This window comes from Tyto alba, unplaced genomic scaffold (genome assembly GCF_018691265.1).
Source record: "Tyto alba isolate M040663 unplaced genomic scaffold, T.alba_DEE_v4.0 Super-Scaffold_9, whole genome shotgun sequence".
Classification (NCBI taxonomy): domain Eukaryota; kingdom Metazoa; phylum Chordata; class Aves; order Strigiformes; family Tytonidae; genus Tyto; species Tyto alba.
Genome location: NW_024881330.1, coordinates 41,227,291 through 41,246,391, shown reverse-complemented (window position 1 = coordinate 41,246,391; position 19,101 = coordinate 41,227,291). Strand labels below are relative to the sequence as shown.

The 19,101-nt window shown below is 41.4% G+C and overlaps 1 protein-coding gene across 8 annotated transcripts in view; it reads left to right on the top strand.

Annotated features, from left to right (window-relative positions):
- FAM110B (family with sequence similarity 110 member B) overlaps nucleotides 1-18,126 on the top strand; it is a 114,659-nt gene extending 96,533 nt beyond the window's left edge. For 7 of the 8 annotated variants that reach the window (XM_042786147.1, XM_042786150.1, XM_042786149.1 and 4 more), the window contains 2 exons: nucleotides 517-583; nucleotides 14,371-18,126. In XM_042786147.1, coding sequence (XP_042642081.1) covers nucleotides 14,673-15,785 — 1,113 coding nt within the window. In that variant the 5' untranslated portion in view covers nucleotides 517-583; nucleotides 14,371-14,672 and the 3' untranslated portion in view covers nucleotides 15,786-18,126. The remainder of the gene's footprint in view (nucleotides 1-516; nucleotides 584-14,370) is intronic. The other variant, XM_042786151.1, reaches the window with a different exon arrangement.
- The last annotated feature ends 975 nt before the right edge of the window (nucleotides 18,127-19,101 follow it).

The following is a 19,101-nucleotide window of genomic DNA, read 5'->3' as shown; positions in this document are numbered from 1 at the left end:
TTTATCTGGAAATGGCCAAAACCAAAACAAAAGGAATTGTTTATCTATACCAAGAACTTAAAGTGTATAATTTTGTGTTGTCCTTCCATCAGTGAATGAAAACTTTAATTTTGAAATTTGGTCCTGTTTGCATTTATACTTTGATCCGTAGCATGGCTACATCTCGTCTCACACCTTGGATACTGCCATATGTGAGCTTGTGTTCTGAGGCTTCCCAAATGACTTTTTAATCAGTTGTTATTATTACACAGCTTGTAGCTTTTCCAGTGTGCAGCCATGTTGATTTCATCGCTTGTCTCATCTTTCATGTGAAATAGTCCTGGTTGCTCTTGTGACTGCCTTGCGTTTCTTTGCCTCCCTTCTCATGGCATGGACCAGCCTTGGTGTCTGGTTTCTATGACCTCCAACATCACAGCAGCACTGATATGTACGCCTGTTGCCTTATTATTAATGGTCCATTGGAGGTTTTTAATGCCTTTTTTCATATTTTGGGTTTTTTTCATTTTTTTTTTTCAGGATCCCCTGGAGCATCGCATTCGCCCATTCAGAGCGTGGACAGGAGTTTGGCATTGTGATTTTACAGGTACCTTTTTGAATTAAAATGCACGTTTGTTCCAGGGTTTCGATAAAAGGAGGGCAATTCCAGAAAGACTTTATCATGTCCTCTTCGGCTGTCTTGGGAGGTATGTTCTGGTAATGAATTTCTCTTCCTTGACCTTTACTAATTGATTGGGTTGGCAAATTCATTAGTTGCAAATATATACTTCAGTACTGTTTGAGAAAGATTGAGGCTTGCTTTTGCTGTCCTCAGTCTCGCAGAGATGTATGTGTCAATGTGGCAGAACCCTTTTTGGAAACAGTCCAGTAGTTGCAGACTTTTTCCTATCCTTTATTCCCAACTGGTTAAGTCTTTCCGTTCGGTAGATTGCGTTAGCTTTCTGTGATGGAGACCTTCAGTGCAAGTGAGCGCTTCTAGCCTTAGTCCTCCAGAGCTTTCTGTTATTTGTCTGGTTATTACTAACACACTCAAAACCAAAAGAAATATTAAACATCTCTGAGTCCATCCACAACACTCTGAGCCTGATTTCAAGGTGTGATCAGGAGATGAATGTTGAAGTTTAAAATCTTTTATTCGTCATTAAAGCTCCTAAACAAAAGGGGAAACTCCAGTGTCCGGAATAATGGAAAGCATGTCATATATCGAGTAGCTTCATCTTTGGTGAGTGCAAGAAAACCAGATGAAATCCAAGAGAACAAGAGGGGACAGGAGCTGTGCATGTGGCACTTCACACCAGTGGTTGTACAATTCTTGAAAGACTAGTAGAACACTTCTGGTATTTCACCGTAGCAAAGGAAAAATCAGTAATCAATGTCTGATGTGTCCTGTATCAAATCAGCAACATGCTTCACTAATATTTAAAGTCCACTCAGTAGAAGGCATTCCGCCTTCATCTGTTTCCAATCAGCATATTTGGCTTCAGAACATACATTTGCATCGTGTGGGGTCTTAAATTAACAATTATCACTGCTGGTTTATTTCAAGACAAAAATGTTAAGTCTGAGAGTATGCATGGCTAATTTAAGGGTAAAGATCTGTTCCCAGGATGTAGGAATCATCTCAGAAACCATTTCTGTCAGCTGAGGAAATTAAGAACTTGAAATTTCAGATGCATTGTAGTATGAAATTAAAGGCAGCAAAACTGTCTTAGCTGTGCCAGGGACTTACACCAGAAACATTCAAAGCCTTGTAAGTGATCTGTGTTAATTTTTGTGGTCACAAGTTGACCTACACTAATTTCGCAGTCACGTTTTGTATTTTTACCTTCCTGATGACATGCTGTATGGGATTTATTTCTGCTGTCTTAGAAAAAGGCTTCGGTGTTTGGTGTTCATACATATGCTCCAGGAGGTCTGTAGTTTTGTTGGAGATATATTGCTTGTTTTGCAAATGGAAAACATTAGATTCATGATTTATGATGAAAGCAGCATTTGGTCCTGGCTGCGGTGACACAGCCAGCCCTCCCTTGTTATTAGCTTTTAGAGAATGTCTTGAAACCAGTCCAGATCAGTGATGAACTGGTGCTAGTGAGTAAGGGACATCTTCAGTGGAGGGACCCGGTTCCCCAGCGGTGACAGGGACGGTGTGCTGGCAGGGCAGCTGGACAGGAGAGGTTACCTTGACGCAGCAGGAATGGGTAAATGAAAAAACAGACACCGTGTGTCCTCACTTGCGGCTTGGCACCTTGGTTGCGGCATCCCGTTATTTGGCTGGCTTAGGCATCTTGACCCTGTGACGTTCAAGTTCAGTTTCTCTGGATCCACCTACTGAAAAAGTTCGCTGAGTCTCATCTCAAAATAAGTAACAATTTACTGGGCTAAAATAGTAGATATGAGCTTGGGATACCTGTATCCAGTTTCTGGGTTTGGAAGAAGTTTTCTTTGTTACTTTGGGCAGTCATACTCAATCCTGTATTTAATTCCCTGTTTGGAAATTTTCTTTTCTTGACAGGAGAGGGGACAGCTATTAATGTGGCTGCGTATCATAGAACTGAGAGGAGAACAGATATGTAGCAATCTAGAAGAAGTCTGATAGTCTAAGGGGGGGTAGGAGTAGAGAAATAATTTAAGCGCTCTTTCTAAGCAATAATCTAGGGCACTTGTAAGGACAGGGTTGAGAGCATCCCTAGTTCAGGACTCCCCGGGGACAAGCTTAGTGTGTGTCTCGGCATGCAAACAGCGTGTGAAAGGGAGTTGAAGCAATGCCAAAAAGAAGAACTGGATTTACTGAGGAGTCAACAGCAAACTTTGGCACTCGTTCGATTGACTGGCTGGTGTTTCTGGGTGACTGGATTTCCTCCACTGTTTGTTTTCCTCTTGAGAATGTGCGGGGCTCCGAGGCTGGTGCCCTTCTGTGATCTCCTCCTGCCAACCACCCTGGCGCCAGCTCCTCTGCCACCAGCCTGCTAGGCTCGGTGGACAGCCTGCCCCAGGCACGGAGGCTGCGGGAGAAGGGAGAGGACGTGTCTCTCAGCTGCAACCCACAAGCAGCCTGGATGGGAGGGAGCTTTGCTTCAGAAGGAGCTTCACTGGCTGATACACTTCTCCGCTGCACCCTTCTGCTGGCTCTGTTCCCCCTGCGGGACAGAGGAGCTGCAAGGGAGGTGATGAAGAAGAGAGCATTTGAAGTGTCTCTTCCTTTTGACTGTAATCTCTCTGTGTCCTTGTAATCTATTTCTGCTTCCCAGCCCACTCACTGTTCAGTGCCCCTGTCTCTATTCCCAACTCCTCTTCCTCTCTGCTCTTTTCCTGGTAATTACACTTCTCTGCCTCTCTGTCTTGCCATTTCTCACTCTTCCTGTGTATGTCCCCACATGCCCAGTTCAAGGTTTGAGTTTTGTTTTTTTTCTTGGAGCTGGGATGCCTCAACCCTCCCTGCACTGCCTCCCTCTCCACTTGATTAAATGCACTGGCTGCAGCTTGATACAGCTTTTGTGTTCTTTGAGATGGAGAGGTTTTTATGGTTTCTTAAAAATTGTGGCCAGGAAGAGATTCCATCATCATCATAACTTCATCAGGGCCCTCAGATATGCAAAAACCATTCAGTGTGCAAGAGTCTGGGCAGTCTGACTTCTTAAAAACAGCTTTCTAAGAACATTGTTTTAGTGAATAGTCACTACGTTAAATGTCAGTAATACAAAAACACACTTTGAGCATCAAACTTGGATATTAAACAAAACTTTGGATGTTCATTAACAAGTAGATAACTGGATATTCGTCTTCAGTTAAACGGGTTGTGAACAGTTTCTGAAGATCTGTAGTTTTAATATGTGGTCTCTGTAGGCAAATATTTCTAATACAGTAGTTAAGAAGAAAATATACTCAGTTTATTCTAACAGCTAATACCTTAACAACTCTAGTAAATATATCCGACATAGTCTAGGGGGTTACATACGCAAATGCGTAATCATGCCATGCACATACAGCGTAGCACTTGCGTTGGGTTCTATAGCTGTATCATTGATTGCAATATCATCATAACACAGAAGACCTAAATTGCATTGTGTTCCAGTGCCAAAATTGGTATTTTTAACCATCTACTTCAAGAAGTCTTAAATATACATACATGTTTTCAAGACATGGCGTTATGTACTCCTTTCATTTTCTTCCTTGACTTCTAACACCATGTATCTTTAGACTTGAGCTTGGAGAAAAGGGAAATTGATTATCATGTGGTGTGGGAAAAAGTCATCTTATCTAGAGAAAAACATAGCGGTACCAGTCAAAAATAAAAGATATAATTCATGGAGTTGCTCTGAAGGTTGCAGTGCTGTAAATCATGTGTGGCTTGGTTTTTTGGTTTTGTTTTGTTTTGTTTTGTTTTGTTTTTAATTATTCTTGTTTTAAAAAAAGTCCTGATTTGTTTTTACATACTCAAAACTTCTATAGTGTGTTTATTTAAGAAAAAATAAATGGGCGATATTTCATGTATGTAAAGTTTCAATGCTTAGAAATGGTTAACTCGGGGTAATATGGTGTAGAAATTATTTTTAAATAACCATGCTGACCTTACTGCAGTATTATCTCATGTTACAGAAAAGGCTGTTTAATATAAGGAGTTTTGACAAACAAGACCCCACAGCTAATCAGAAGAGTGGTTCAGAGTCCTCGGTTGTCAGAATTAGGCCACTCTGTTGTGCTCCACTGGCTGACCGTCATGATTTTTCTATTGGTGCTTGGTTTAGCATACTTGGTTTTTAATTGCACCTAATGTACTGCCTATTAAAGGTGGTCTTGAAGGTTCTTAATATTAGTAAGAGACATTCACTGGCTATATTTTAATAATTATTTCTAAAGATGAAACAGTTGTGCTCATGTTTACAGTTTATTAAAATGAATAACAGGAGGAGAGTAAGCTGTTAAAATAAGAGAGACAATAATTAAATAAATATATATATTTGTATAATAACTATTACTTTCTGGTTTCTTGCTTATAAAAATTTGGTGTTATAAGAAATATTCTATATACTTTGTGCACAATTTCTTTCAAATGTATTTTCACAATGGGTAAGAAACTTTGGAAAGGTGCAATTAAGCTTTGTTTTGAAACTTTGAAAATAAGTATTCAGAAAAGTTTCTGTTACTAATTCAATCACTGACTAAAGGAAAGGAAATTTTAAGTATGATTTTCTTTTTTTCCATTTATAATAGCTCTTTATGGTTTCAGCTTTTTCACAGCATGAGCTGTTGGGATTGTTTCTCTTTTCTGGGCTATATTTGTTTACTTTGGTTCTTCGTGCATTTGAACATTTCTGGAGTTTTGCAGGGTTAGTAACTGCAAGGAAATGTCTAACTGCAGCTGTTTTCATTGTGGGTTTATTGTTACTTCTCAAATAAAATCTGTTTATAGCTATGATACTATGTTCCTTTAATATATTTCTCATTGTAAACAGTTTTTAAAAACTTTTCTCAGTAAATAAGTGTCTAAACATGGCAATTTGACTTTTGGCCTCTTACGACAGAGTCTGGTAAATTTTTTCCTTTCCCACAAAAATGAGCTGGCAGTGGTAGCAGGTCTCCATTTATGTCCATGAGATGAGAAATTGCTGCGCTCTTCTGAAAAATGGAAGATGGGATCAAATCCCTGTCCCTGAACTGGGGCAGGTTTCCCACCTTCTGAGGAAGAACCTGGTTAGCAGAATACTGAGTGGGTCTTCTTATTTCGGATGAATTGTCAAACTTGCTAGAAATTACTTAATTGCACTGGAGCAGGGTTAGTAACCCCATTTTGCCACCAGGTACCCTATGTGAGCTTTTTTACTCTTTCCTTAATTTAAGGAAAGCTTGCAAATATTTATTTTTTTAGAAGCGGAAACCTTTGAAAAGAGGCACGGGAGGGGGATCTGTAGCCTAGTACTTTGAGCATCTGTCCTGGAGGGCTGCTTCCAGTCTGCTCTCCAAGTCAAGCAGAGGAAAAGGTGTTTTCTTTGTCACCATTGTCATCCCTGGCTGCATTTTTGGGGCCAGCAGGTACCTGCTGGATAAGGCGGCGTGAATGAGCAAGACGGGCAAGGAAATCCCTGGTTCCTCTGCAGCTTGGGAATTAGCCATCAGGCTTAGTTCTGGGCATGCCTGTTAGCAGAAACAACAGGGCTGCACCTGTGCTGGGTGGCGTGGGAGTGCGGGGCATGCCCGTGGGCCTCTTCCCCTGAAGGTCCTTCCTGTCCGACATGCTCGCGTTCCTTCCAGATTTCTCACGGTTCCTTTCCATGGAAGTCAAATGTGGGAGACAGGGAAGGTGTCCGGGTTTTGACTGGTTTTGGTGTTCAGGACATAGCTGGGGTGTTATACGCAGACAGAAGAGCTCAGAATTGAGTCTCAATTTATTAGTTTAAGCAAAGAAGTACTGGCAGAGGAACATGTGCTTTTCAAGGTGAGATAGAAGCTTAAATATCAGCTACCCAAGATTTTATGAATGCTGTTATCACTTAAATGGTGAACATAGAGATTCTGTTTCCTTACAGAACCTGCCATTTGAGGTGTGTGTGCTTCAGTGTTCATTAGTTTTGAGTGCTCAGCTTGAGGTTGCCTTTACAGGTTTACACGAAGCAAGATGACAAATCTCAAAGGGAAGACGTGTTGCCTTGCTGCGGTAGCTATGAAGGAAGTGAACCTACTGAAGTCACCTGGTTGTGGGTCCTCAGGTCTTTGACTACACAGGCCGTGTTGGTGGACACACTGCACGTTTAATATAAACTTTCATTTTGAAGGTCTTTACTTTTCACTCTATCAATTTAAATCTGACTCGATTTCTTAGTATTTCCAGGTTTACATGTAGAAGAAGTTCTTCTAAGCCAAGGTGATTTATGTTTTCGGGCTCACTCCATAGTGTAAGTTAAGACCAAGTCTAATCCCATAGTTGCACCTGTGATGACGAGTATGCTGCAATAGAAAGGTTTAACATTCATACAAGTTTTCAAGCACTTAAGGGATTTGGGACTATGTTTAATTTATCTCAGTGTGTCAAATGGCCCAGAATTGGCATTTTGGAAATACTGCTATCAAAATGTATGTTCCATAGCTGAGTTAATGATAATCATTTCTTTGGGGAGGGACGCTGCAGGAGTTACTGAGCTGTTTCCCAGCTGCCTAATTACTGATTACGCTTGTGCTTGTGTTGTTCTCTGCAGGACAGAGGATCAGACTTTTCTGTGTGGCTGGAGGCCACGTGTGTGACTGGTGTATGGAGTCTGCAAATCCTGTTAGTGAGGCAGCATATCTGTGTGGTAATACTAGAAGGAGGGTGCTTTGCAGGTGTATCTCCACATTTTTGCAGATAGAAGATTTTGATTTCCTCCTTCAGTAATGCATATGATTTCTACAGAGCCTATTACCACAAAGATTTGGGTAGCTTATAATACATCTCACTCTTAAAATGGACTGGTTTAGAATTACCATGGATTTGAGATGTAAACTAAAATGAATAGTGTTCCAATTAAAACATTTTTGCTTAGCTTCATAATTAAAACCATTTTGTTGTTCAGCCTCCCTCTGTTTTCTCCCAGTGCACAGTGATGACGCCCTGATTAATTATTATTTTTACACATTGAAAATGTTAGCAGTAGGAAAAAAAGTGGTTTTCCAGGATGCCAAATCCAAGTGTGGCTATGCAGGACAGCTGCCAGGAGCAAGGAGATGAGGTGCTGGCTTTTCCTATCAGTGGAGGAGAAGAAAGGAAGAGTGTAGTCCAGACAGCACTGCTCCTTCGAGCAGAGCAGGAGTTACTGCGTCTTGCAGAAATGGGATGGTGCAATGGGAAAGCGGTTTGAAGAGGAGGTAGTGAAGGAGCAGAGAAATACGAATCTTTCCCAGAGAAGAGGGACCAAAGATCCGGGACCTGGTGCAGCAGGGACCTATCTCAGGGTCTGATGAACCTCTGAAATGTGACAGAGCACCAGGGCCGAGTATCCTGTATTGAAGAAGGGATTGTGTTGATTTCTAAAAGTGCAGAGAGGATCCTGGGGAAATTGTGTAGACCCAGGAGACCACAGGATAAATTGGGAATTGTGATCTTATTGTAGGGAGGAGGCTATAAATTTAAGTGTGGTGGTGATGGAGAGATGCGGAATTAAAAGGATAAAAGTGTTTTGGACTTGGGACTATTGACACTGACTGATGAATGAGCAGTAAAGGTATTTCCTAAAGCTTTGCAAAGTGTTTACAGAATCATTCTCATAAAGTGCACACTGAAATAGAATTATTCACATAAAGCTAGAGCTACAAATGTAATAAAAAGTTACATTCCTTGTTATACTTTCTTAGCCCCTGTCCTGTTTTGTTTTTTTTTTTTTTTTTTTTGTTTAAATGAGAGGCTGAAATTATTCCAAAGAGTGCAATATGGTGCAAAAACAGCACAGGGGTCCAAAGACAACAGAATTGATTTCCATTACAGCTTTTACAAGCACAGCATGTGATACCACTCTAAATAATAAGACAAATTATATATATATATATATATATATATATATATATATATATATATATATATATTTTTTACTATCAAGTTGGAAGAAAGGGAAATTTAATTTCTGAGCTTTCTTGTGCATTTGTACAGCTGTCCAAGCCTTTTGAAAGAAATCAGAGTTTTCATGTTTGGAAGCCATCTGTAGGGCAGGGTTTACCCAGAAGCAAGTATCACTGAGAGTGGATTGTTGCTTGGGGTAGGAAATGTTACCACTGCTGGATTCCAGAACTAAAAAGGAGCAAAATACTTTCTGAAGATTTTTCATTCAAAGAGGCATCTCTATCCAGCTTCCAGTGAGCACTAAGCGTACATTACAGGGGCAGCATCCAAGGATAGCTGCTAAGTTGCTTTCCTGCTTTCCAGGCATTTGTACCTCCGTGGATTTTCCAGAAGCTATTTCCCCGTGACAGTGTTAGCATTTCTGGTCAGGGCAGCATCCTGCGTTAAACCTCATCATTTTAACTGTGCAGCAAAATAGAGAGTGCTGGGTGGTGGCAGTGTTTTGTTTATGGAGAGTTTTATCTTAAAAGTCTTTGAGTGTGATGTAAGAGCAAAACAGAATTAGTGTAAAGGTATCACCCCGTTGTATGTTCGTCTATGCAAGTTATTACAAAGTTAATGCTAGTTGTAGTTTGGGTTTTTCGGTTGGACGTAATACATCAGCAGTGAAAAGTGGCTACCTTTGCCAAAGTTGTTACCTCCTCACTTGGCAGAGATTTCCCATCTCTACGTAATTCTGCCACTCTTGGTTCTAGGTCACTGTCATTCGCATTTTTTATGACCTTCTGAAGGCTTAAGCGTCTACTTGAACAGTTATTGTTCTTCATTTACTGTTCACTGTTTTTGCGTTTTGGGGGGGGCAGGGTTAAAAATCAGCACTTTTAGTATTTTGAATGACGGTAGATCCGATAGATTATTCCATCTCCTCGTGCTTTATCTTGACAGTTTAATATTATGTGAGACCAAGTCTACACCTGTACACGTGTTTATCAAAAATTGGTTTAAAAATTTAAATACTGCTGCCATTCTGGATGTGGATTACTTTATGTCAATTTAAGCCTAGATTATTTAGGTTTAGCCTGTAATTTCAAATTTAGTGATATAAATATGTGAAGTTTATAATGACAGTTATCCACAGAAGAACCTATGTGTCTGTCTAAAATATGTATTTAGACATACACATTAGTGTGACTTAGTGCATAGACACGAAGCAAGTCATTCTCAGTGAAGCCCTTATTTGTAGGCTTCGGAGGGACTGTTGGCAAAGCAGCATCTTCATAATGGGACGTGCAGCTCTAAAGTGCACCTGGTCATTAGCAGAGTCTGGCAGTTTCAGTCTAGTCCTGTGTTACTATGCAGATTTTGTTTTGGGATCATTTTGAGTGCTATTGAGGTCACTTGTTGATTACTTATGCTGGAATTTATGGGATGTTTATGATGCATCTTGAGGTAGTGGTAGTTACATTTTATCATCTGGAAAATAAAATTGACACGGGCCTTTAAATATCAAGGGAAGCAGAGTAAAGGCTGTCAGCCTTCGTTATATTTATTCACCATGCTTCGTCCTACCTCATGTACAATCCCTTCATCCTCTGTCCCACGGGGATGAATTAAGAGCATGAGCTTCGTTGTAGCTTTGTTGGGCGACGCTGTGTCCTCGCCGAAGTCAAGAGCAGAAATTCCATTAATTTCATTCGGGCCACATTTTCACTGTTGGTTTTTGCTGCTTTGTTGAAGCTTAAATACTGTTAAAATACGTAGTGCTGTGGATACTTTTAGGCAAAGACTGTCTGGAACTTGGCCAATGTGTAGGAGCCACAGGGCAACGCATAACCGGGGAGAGAAGCACATTTCTTGCTGTCAGCATCATTCTATCTGTGTATAGAATGCAGCTTTAGCTAGGAGAGAAAAAAATAAACTTGGGTATTGTACAATAACACCATATTAATAATAGCTCTAGAAATGAATACTTGCCAGAATGGAGCCACTTCATCAATTTATTTTAAATTTCAAAAAACTACATATTTAGAATATATGTAACTGTAATTCCAAAGTTTCTGCATAGTTTATCGCATCCTACTGTCTTGGCTTTAAATCAAAGAAAGAATATTTTATGGAGGATTTATTTGTAGCTAATGTTGGTTGTATAGCTATTGCTGCTCTAGGCTATATTGCGTTTCCCTAAATCATGCAGATAGTGCGTCTGTTATTTAAATGTGAATATCTGACAAACATATTACAGACCTAAGAGTGATTAGAGCACGATGCCTGGAATGAGTAAGTGCTGTAGTCTCTGCCTCTGTCGCAGAGGAATCCTGAATCAAAGTGTCTGGCTGAAGATACAGGTTAAAAAAAACAAAGCCCTTCTGCCTCTTTGTAGGTTTTGTATTCTACTCAGCAGGTCTGCAACAGTCGCTGGGTGTTAGAGAAGCTCAGTTAGTATGAACTTTAAGAAAAGGTTTATTAATGTATGTATTGTATTAAAATGAACTATGTTTGAATGTAAGTTTTTAGCTTTGTTCTTCTTTAAATAATCTTTTAAGTCTAGCAGTTGTTACAAGGAAGTGCTAATCTGGAGTGAATCCTGAAACACATCTCGGTCCATAGAAGAATTACACCTACAGAATAGACATTTGGATGTAAACAGAGTAAAAGTAATGTTTCTTGGGTCCCTAAGTACATTTCACACATATCCTGGGAGTGGGTGAAGAAAACCTATTTGCCTTTGAATTTCTGCAGTGTAAAACGGGTACACAGCAGGAAATTCAGATGCCTAAGCAGTGAGCTTCTTTGGAGTTTAAGCCAGAAGAAAGCCATTTCTATACCCCTGTTGCTGCAGTGATGATTTTCACAACTGGAGACTAAGTGGCACAATTTTGTCTTCCTGAAACCACACTGTACTGCTGCTGCTCAGCCTTTTTCATTACTGGTGAAATTAATAAGTAGCAAGGCTCTCTAGTGTCGCTGCTGTGTTTCAGGTGCCCACGGACAGCAGAGAGGCTGGTAGGAGTTGCTCTCACTTTCCCAGCTAACAGCAGAATTAGGCTGCAGCCATCATCAGCACAGCCAGGAGAAGTTGTTTCATTAGCACTTTACATTCATCCACCTCTCTTTCATCCCACTTTCTCTTCTAACAGTATCTTGTTAATAATTTTTTAGTTCTCTGAGATGAGAGTACCGAATAAACTTTCCGGTGATGTTTAAATGCAGCATTTGGGTGAAATGGAGCAATTTCAACAACACACAAAAATATAGTTGATCCTTTTTCATGGCTGCATGTACCTTAATTTATACCAGCAGCCCCCGGGTACAAAGCCTCCCTGTCTGGTCACGTAACCCACCTGGTTGTTACTCTTCCAGCTCCTTGTGCTGGCTCAGGTGGACATTTCTGCCCTGGCTCCTCACCAGGTCTTTGGTTTTTTTCTTTCTAGACATACCTGAAGCTCATTGCCAGTCACAGCATATTTCTGCTGACTTCGGGGCACTTGGCCCCACGTGTGCTTCCAAACAAGCACTCTTGTTCTCTCGGATGAACGTGTGTGCATAGTGGGGTGTATTTTTGTTTCTTTTTTCCTTTTAAGTGTGCTGTTGAAGCCAACGTGGATGCTTAGCCTCCCGAGCAATGCTTGCTGGCATTGACCAGGGCTCTTCCAAGTGGGGAAGTTGTTAAGTGCTGGGGAAAGACTTCCAAAAGAAGCCTCGAGTCTGATGCCTGGGTCCCCACAGCTCTGATCCGTAGCGGTGTGCGGAGCTGCTCGCCAGGAGGAGAATGGATTCGGCAGCTGTCCTCTGGGACAGGACCGTGGTGGCCTTTAATGACAATGACCAAGGAGGAGATGGAGGATTCTGGTCTTGCTTATTCACATGGTATTGACTCAGTTGGGTAACAGTGTTTAGTACAGAGAATTGGGGTTTTGGTTGTTTGGGGTTTTTTCTTCCTTCTGACAAGACCCCTGCTCTCGCATAGATTGGATTTCTGCACACTCAGGTATCAAATATACACACCCATGGGGTATTTTTACAAGCACTTAGTCATCAAGCTCTGAGCTGGTGACGTGGAAAGATTTGATTTCTGTGTACGGAAGAGAAATGTGTGTGTGCAGATGCGTGTTGGAATTGCCTTCAGCGCATTTGGAAATTTGATACTTAATTTCAAAATAGTACCAATAAATATGTTGATTCAAAAGAGGAGAGTGAGCTTTTTCTCTTTCGGAAAGACTTAGTTAAAATTCAGGAAGTCAAACTGCTGAGGAGGTAGCACTAGGATTTATAAAACAACAGTAAAAGGGAAGCTTAATTAACATTTCACTACCCTTTCAATTGCACTGAAAGCATGTCTGGTTTATCACCCACCTAAATATGTTAGTTTGTATTTGAAGAATGCTTGTGACAGTGAGCCTTCAGGAGAAAGCTCAGCTTTTTCCTATAATCTCATTATAGCATTTGTATATTTGATTTGCTTGCTTTGACCTTGAATGATTTAGAGAGAATATTCAACGTATATATCATGTATTTCTGGGAATCAGTACTTGAGGTTGTTTTCTTTATACTGTTAGTATATTCTTAGCTGGAATTTAATTTTTTTTGTGGGTTTTCCTGTTCTAAACAATGTACTGCTGGCACACCCTATGTTAGTAATTTGGGCATTGTTGGATGAGCACACGCAGGATGGCAGCACACAAGAAAGCAAGTCATCCCTGGGAAGGATGCTGCTTTGTGTGCCTTAGGCTGAGTGAAGTAGCAGCAGCTGTTTTTCTTTCTTTCCCTGAAGAACACAGTGATAACAGAAATGGGATATTTAAAAGGGCAGCATAGATTAATGGGGCAGTAATAAAACAAATGAGACCCATTAGCAAAATCACTGCTTGAAAAGTAGATTTGGTGATAAGTGCCCTTCAGTGCCTCGTGTGGTAAAATTGTTGCAGTACTTGTAACGTCATCCATGGTGTTGGATTTTAGACTGTTGTGACAATCCTAAGTGATAGGATCTTAAAATAATTTAGATGAAGGTAAACTTCATTTGCACTTAAATGCTTGGTAGAAAACTTGAATGTTTATGTCTAAATGTGAAGACAAATTCTTTTCTTTCAAACCTAGGCAGAATGTTTCCGCATGCTCCCAAAATCTCTCATCAGAAAACAAAGCCTTTTTTTGTTGTTCCGTTAAGCCTGCAAGGTGATCACGAGAACTTGGAAAGCCTTATTTTACTGCTGGAGCGCTGGTTCTGTGGGGACTAATGTTCAGAGTTTGAACTGGAATTGGTGGCTTTAGCAAGACCTTCTACTTTTAAATTGTTGATTTTCTATTAGATTAACGACGGAAGGTGTGCAGTGCACTCAAAACGCTAGGTCTCTGCTTTTTTAGACCAGGTAGTTTTCTGAAGCATTTGATAAAAAAGGAAAAGACACTAAATTACTTAGGTTACAGGGTCTGTTGCCTATAAGGAGAAAAACGTTTGGGGTTTAGAGATAAAACACGTCCACAAATCAACTGATCGAAGCCAAAGATACTAGTTCAAAAGTGGCCTTTCACTGATCTTCAGGAGGTGGCTGGGTCCGAGTCTCTGAATTTGACACATTTTGCTTCCCTTTCTCCCTCCCAAAACGCACGGCTGTGCTGTGGTGGGGTTTGATTTTTAAAATTTTGTTTACTCCTTTCCCGGCGTAGCTGTGTTAAATCCGAGCTCAGGCGGCGAGCGGCGAGCACCGCGCTTCCTGCGGGGCGCGGAGGGCGCGAGGGGGGCGCCGCTCCGCTCCGGCGGTGGCAGAGGAGGGCTGGGAGGCGGCTGTTGCTATCGCTCTGATGTCAGGCGCTCTTGCTAACGTGTGGTTGGTTATTCTGCGTTTCAGATCGCCGCCGGTAGCGGAGCACAAAGGGGACGGCGAGACTCCCGCATCCCTCAGCGAGAAGAAAGGAGTCAGCGGAGCAGACTAACACGGACTTGTGTCGGGTGGCCTTGCCCTACAAAGGCTGCCTTTAAAAGAGAAACGCAGTGTTATTTAATGAGCTGTGAGATGAGGCGCTGCTGCTAACGCTCAGATCCCGGGATTCATCGGCTCTTCATTGTGCTTAATGTACATGTTTCTGCACCGTGCATTTAGGAGATCCCAGAGAAGAATCCAAAACGGCTGCGGGGGAAAGACCACCAAACATGCCTACAGAAACACTACCGACAGGTAGCATGGTGAAGCCAGTCAGCCCTGCCGTGACTTTCACGTCCGCCGTTCCTCTCCGCATCCTGAACAAAGGACCCGACTATTTTCGCAGGCAGGCGGAGCCTAATCCAAAAAGACTGAGCGCGGTGGAGAGGCTAGAAGCCGACAAGGCGAAATACGTCAAGAGCCAGGAGGTCATCAACGCCAAGCAGGAGCCCGTGAAGCCGGCGGTGCTGGCGAAGCCGCCGGTCTGCCCCGCAGCCAAGCGAGCGCTGGGGAGCCCCACCTTGAAAGTCTTCAGCAACAACGCCAAGACCGAGAGCGGCGTCCAGAGAGAAAATCTGAAACTCGAGATTTTGAAGAACATCATCAACAGCTCCGAAGGCTCCAGCTCGGGTTCAGGGCATAAGCACGGGCCCCGAAACTGGCCGCCCCACCGAGCCGACTCGACGGAGCTGAACCGACACTCGTTTGCTGAATCTTTGAAGGTTTACCCCACGCAGGGCCGTAGCAGCCCGCAGGAGAGCAGCTCCAATGTCAGCAGAAGGCTCCTAGATCAATCGGCAGAGACTTTCTTGCATGTCTCTCACAGCTCCTCAGACATTAGGAAAGTAAATAGCGCAAAGCCCTTAAAAGCAATACCCTGCAGTAGTTCAGCCCCACCGCTGCCTCCAAAGCCCAAAATCGCTGCCATCGCCACCCTGAAGTCCCCAGAGATTGAGGCAGTTGAGTCTGGATGCGGAGTTAGTCGAAGACCCTCCCTACAGCGATCAAAATCAGACTTAAGCGACAGATACTTTCGTGTCGACGCAGATGTTGAACGATTCTTTAACTACTGTGGACTGGATCCTGAAGAGCTTGAAAACCTCGGGATGGAAAACTTTGCAAGGGCTAACTCTGATATCATATCCCTCAACTTTCGCAGTGCAAGTATGATTAGCTCAGACTGTGAACAGTCTCAGGACAGCAACAGTGACCTTAGAAATGATGACAGTGCCAATGACCGTGTGCCATATGGCATTTCTGCCATTGAAAGGAATGCCAGAATCATCAAGTGGTTATATAGCATCAAGCAAGCTAGAGAGTCACAGAAAGTGTCCCACGTGTGAGAGAAAAATCCACCGTAGAAAAAGCAAGGACTGTATCTTTGTCTGTGAATATTCAGTTGTGAAGGGTTGTGAAGTCTACTTGAAGTCTTGTACACTTCTCAAATCTCTTTGTGTTGCTTGTTGTGCAATGTTTCCAAGTTGCATGCCTGTCAACATGTGAGCTGACCTGGCTTCCACTTGAACAATAACTAACTACAAAGCCTGGCTGAGCATACACATTGTCTGCCAAAAGTTTAAGACGAGAATCTGATTAGGGCTTCAGTATAATCCAAGTGTTTACATGGAAAGGTTATATGACTTCTTTGGTATTTATGTGGTTCCTTGTGGATTTTATATATGTCCCTTTTTGTCTTCATACAGATATTGTCAACTGATGTTACTAGTTTCTGAGTTGAAACAGAATCCCTGTGGGGGGGAAAGAAAAGCAAAATTGGCCAAAATAAGAGGTTTAGGCATATGACTATATGCAAAGCAGCCTTATTTCTCGTAGAAAGTGCATTATTGGCATGTGTAAAGCAATTTCTAAAAGGCAAAGAATGCTACATTCTTAAATTATGTATCATTGTTAAACGCTGTATCCCTACTTGTAGTAAGGGACTGTTCAGTAAAGGTTTCTTTTTTCTACGTAAGTTCCCTCAGTTTTACAGCAGAAGTAGTCTAGTGAATCTGCTTGACCTCTCATAAACTGAATGAGTCTTGCATTTGGGTTGGTGTAAGCATTTTAATGATTTTGTATTATCCCTGTTGGAAAAGCTTAAAGAAGGTTGGAGTCAACAAATGAAAATGACGTAGGTGCGGGATTTTGTGGGTTTGCTTTTTACTCAAAGATTCCTGGTCTTAAACTTTTGACAGGAATGATTAGATCCTATAGCTGATATTGAATGTCTTTATTAGTCAAACACATCATGACTACAAACTCCATGCTGTCTTTTAAGTTTTTGTAGACCTATTTGAACAGTTAACGAACAAAAATGGAAACACACAGCCATATCAATATAACACCTCCTACTCAGAAGTAAATACACTCAGTAGCTAAACTATATCTGAAAAATTGTGATTATGTTGTCTTGCATATGTTATATCTAAGGCTGTGAAAGTTTGTTACAGCTCTAGGAAAGTGTAGGAACATGACAGTATGTAGCTTTTCTTTCTTTTTTTTATTTTTTTTTTCCTTTCCCTCCTTATGATGGTTAGTGCTGCAGGTCAACCTGTTACAAATCTTTTGACAATCTGTGTCTTCCCAGTGGTTTTATTAACTGTCATTTCAACTGACAGTGGTGGCATGGTAGCAGAGAAGTTGAAAGTACAGTGGTCTGCTTCATTATTATTGTATACATGCTTTGAAGTAAATTGCAGCACTACCTTATACTTCATCAGCTAATAGGAAACTTTTTTATTGTGTAAATGCTGTAAGACTTTGTATATACTTCAGTTGTTACGAAATCTTTAAAAGGAAGAGTGTTATGCTAATAAATAGCTCCTGGTGCAGGTATGGTAGGTTTTTTGTTCTTTTTTACCCCCCTCATTCTTAAAACTATATCAGGAACTCGATCGCAGTGTGTTTTAGTGCTGTAGAAGGTCTTGGTTAAATAATAGTTCCAGTAAAAGGTTTCTTTTACTAAAGTGCTTTTCAGAATATAATTTTTTATAAAGTAACTATAGCAGCATGATCTGTCTGAAGAACTAGAAGAGATTTTCAAGACTCCTAAAATAGCTTGCTTCTTCCTTACCTAGCAATGTTACTGTTCCCATTTATATCATCTGTTCATAATGAATCACCACAGTCTTCTGAATTATTCTTCAGTAGTGCTTATTTATATATTTGAATATTAAAGATGTTTTAAAAAGTTGGGTTCCATCTTTTCTCTAAGAAGCCAGTAGCCCAGCTTGTTACCGATAGCCACAGTTATTGCAGGTGAGACCAGATGCAGAGCCACACAGTCATTTGTCGCCTATAGAATTATCCTACATCGAGTTTTATATAATGGTTTTCCAAATGATTGTTCATGGGGGGAAAAATGCACACGTACCATTTCAGGAGGCTACTTTGTGGTTTTTACAGTTGGCTTCACAACCTAAGACTTACAACATTCCTAGTTCGGTCAAAAAAAATGAGGAGCTATGTATTTCAGCTACAGGCACATTTGTGACATTTTAAGCTCCATGGGTTTCATTTGGCATTGACATCACACTGTTTTTTCAAGCATATTTTTCCAATAGTAAGTTCTACTCAGTTCAGTGACTATTTTGCCAAGGAAAATAATGCTTAAGGGATTAAAGCCAAGTGTAATGCAGCTGTACAGCAATGAAATAAAGGAGTTAAAACTGAAATAAAAATGCACTCACATTGTTCTCTCTCAAGTGTTTTAAGAATGATGATAAACATGCTATCTCAACTGTTGTCAGCCAGAAACAGTACTAAAGAAGCCTTTATAACCAGCAAATGGATTAGAGCATATGCTAGTACTCCGAACTTGTTTCCCAAGGATGGTTAGGAAGCTCTTGAGAAATCAAATTCATTTCCTTTTAATGCTACAAGAGGTTTAGGCTGGTGAGCTATCTGTAAGAGAGCATTTCCTCACCTGAGATCTCGAGCAACACCTTTGACACAGCCCAGGCTCTGACTCTGCTGTCCCTGCTTCTTGCAATATGCACGTGAATGAGACTTTGCAGGACCCAGACCTTCACAGTCAACTGAACTTGCAACTCTGGTGAGGTTGCAGTAGTAGAAATCACAAGGTTGCAGAATGTCCACAAGGCTTCGAACAAGCAGTAGCAATTGCCTTCATTTGTCACTTCATTGCAGTTTATGCAGATAAGATTTATTTATTTATAGTCTTGCTATTTAGCTGTACGTTTGCATACAAACCGAATCATTGGTGTCTGATGTGGTTTTGTTTTCAACTGGGAACAACCATTTTGCCCCTGCAGACAGGTAATCCCACCCTGTCGAGAGGGCCCGTTGTTTGTCTCTGCCTGAGGAGGTTGCCGAACGTTGAATTTTCAGGGAGCTGTAACCAACTCAAACGCCTCATCAGGGGCCCGTTCTAGCCGTGGTGCCTCCAGCAGGCATTTACTCAGGTGCAAAGCACGTACCGAGTGTCCGTGGTTAAATAACAGCTCCTGTTGCAGCAGCAGCTCTGGAGGGAGATGTAAGCCTGTGGCATCCTGTGAAAGCTAGTACTGAGTCCAGCACTGACAGTCCTGGCCCCAGAAGTGAAGAAAAATGCAGTATGTTTTCAGTAATTAGTGTGAATTCACACTCATGCACACGAAAGAAACCACCACAGGGGTTTATGGTGATTCTGTTATTTTG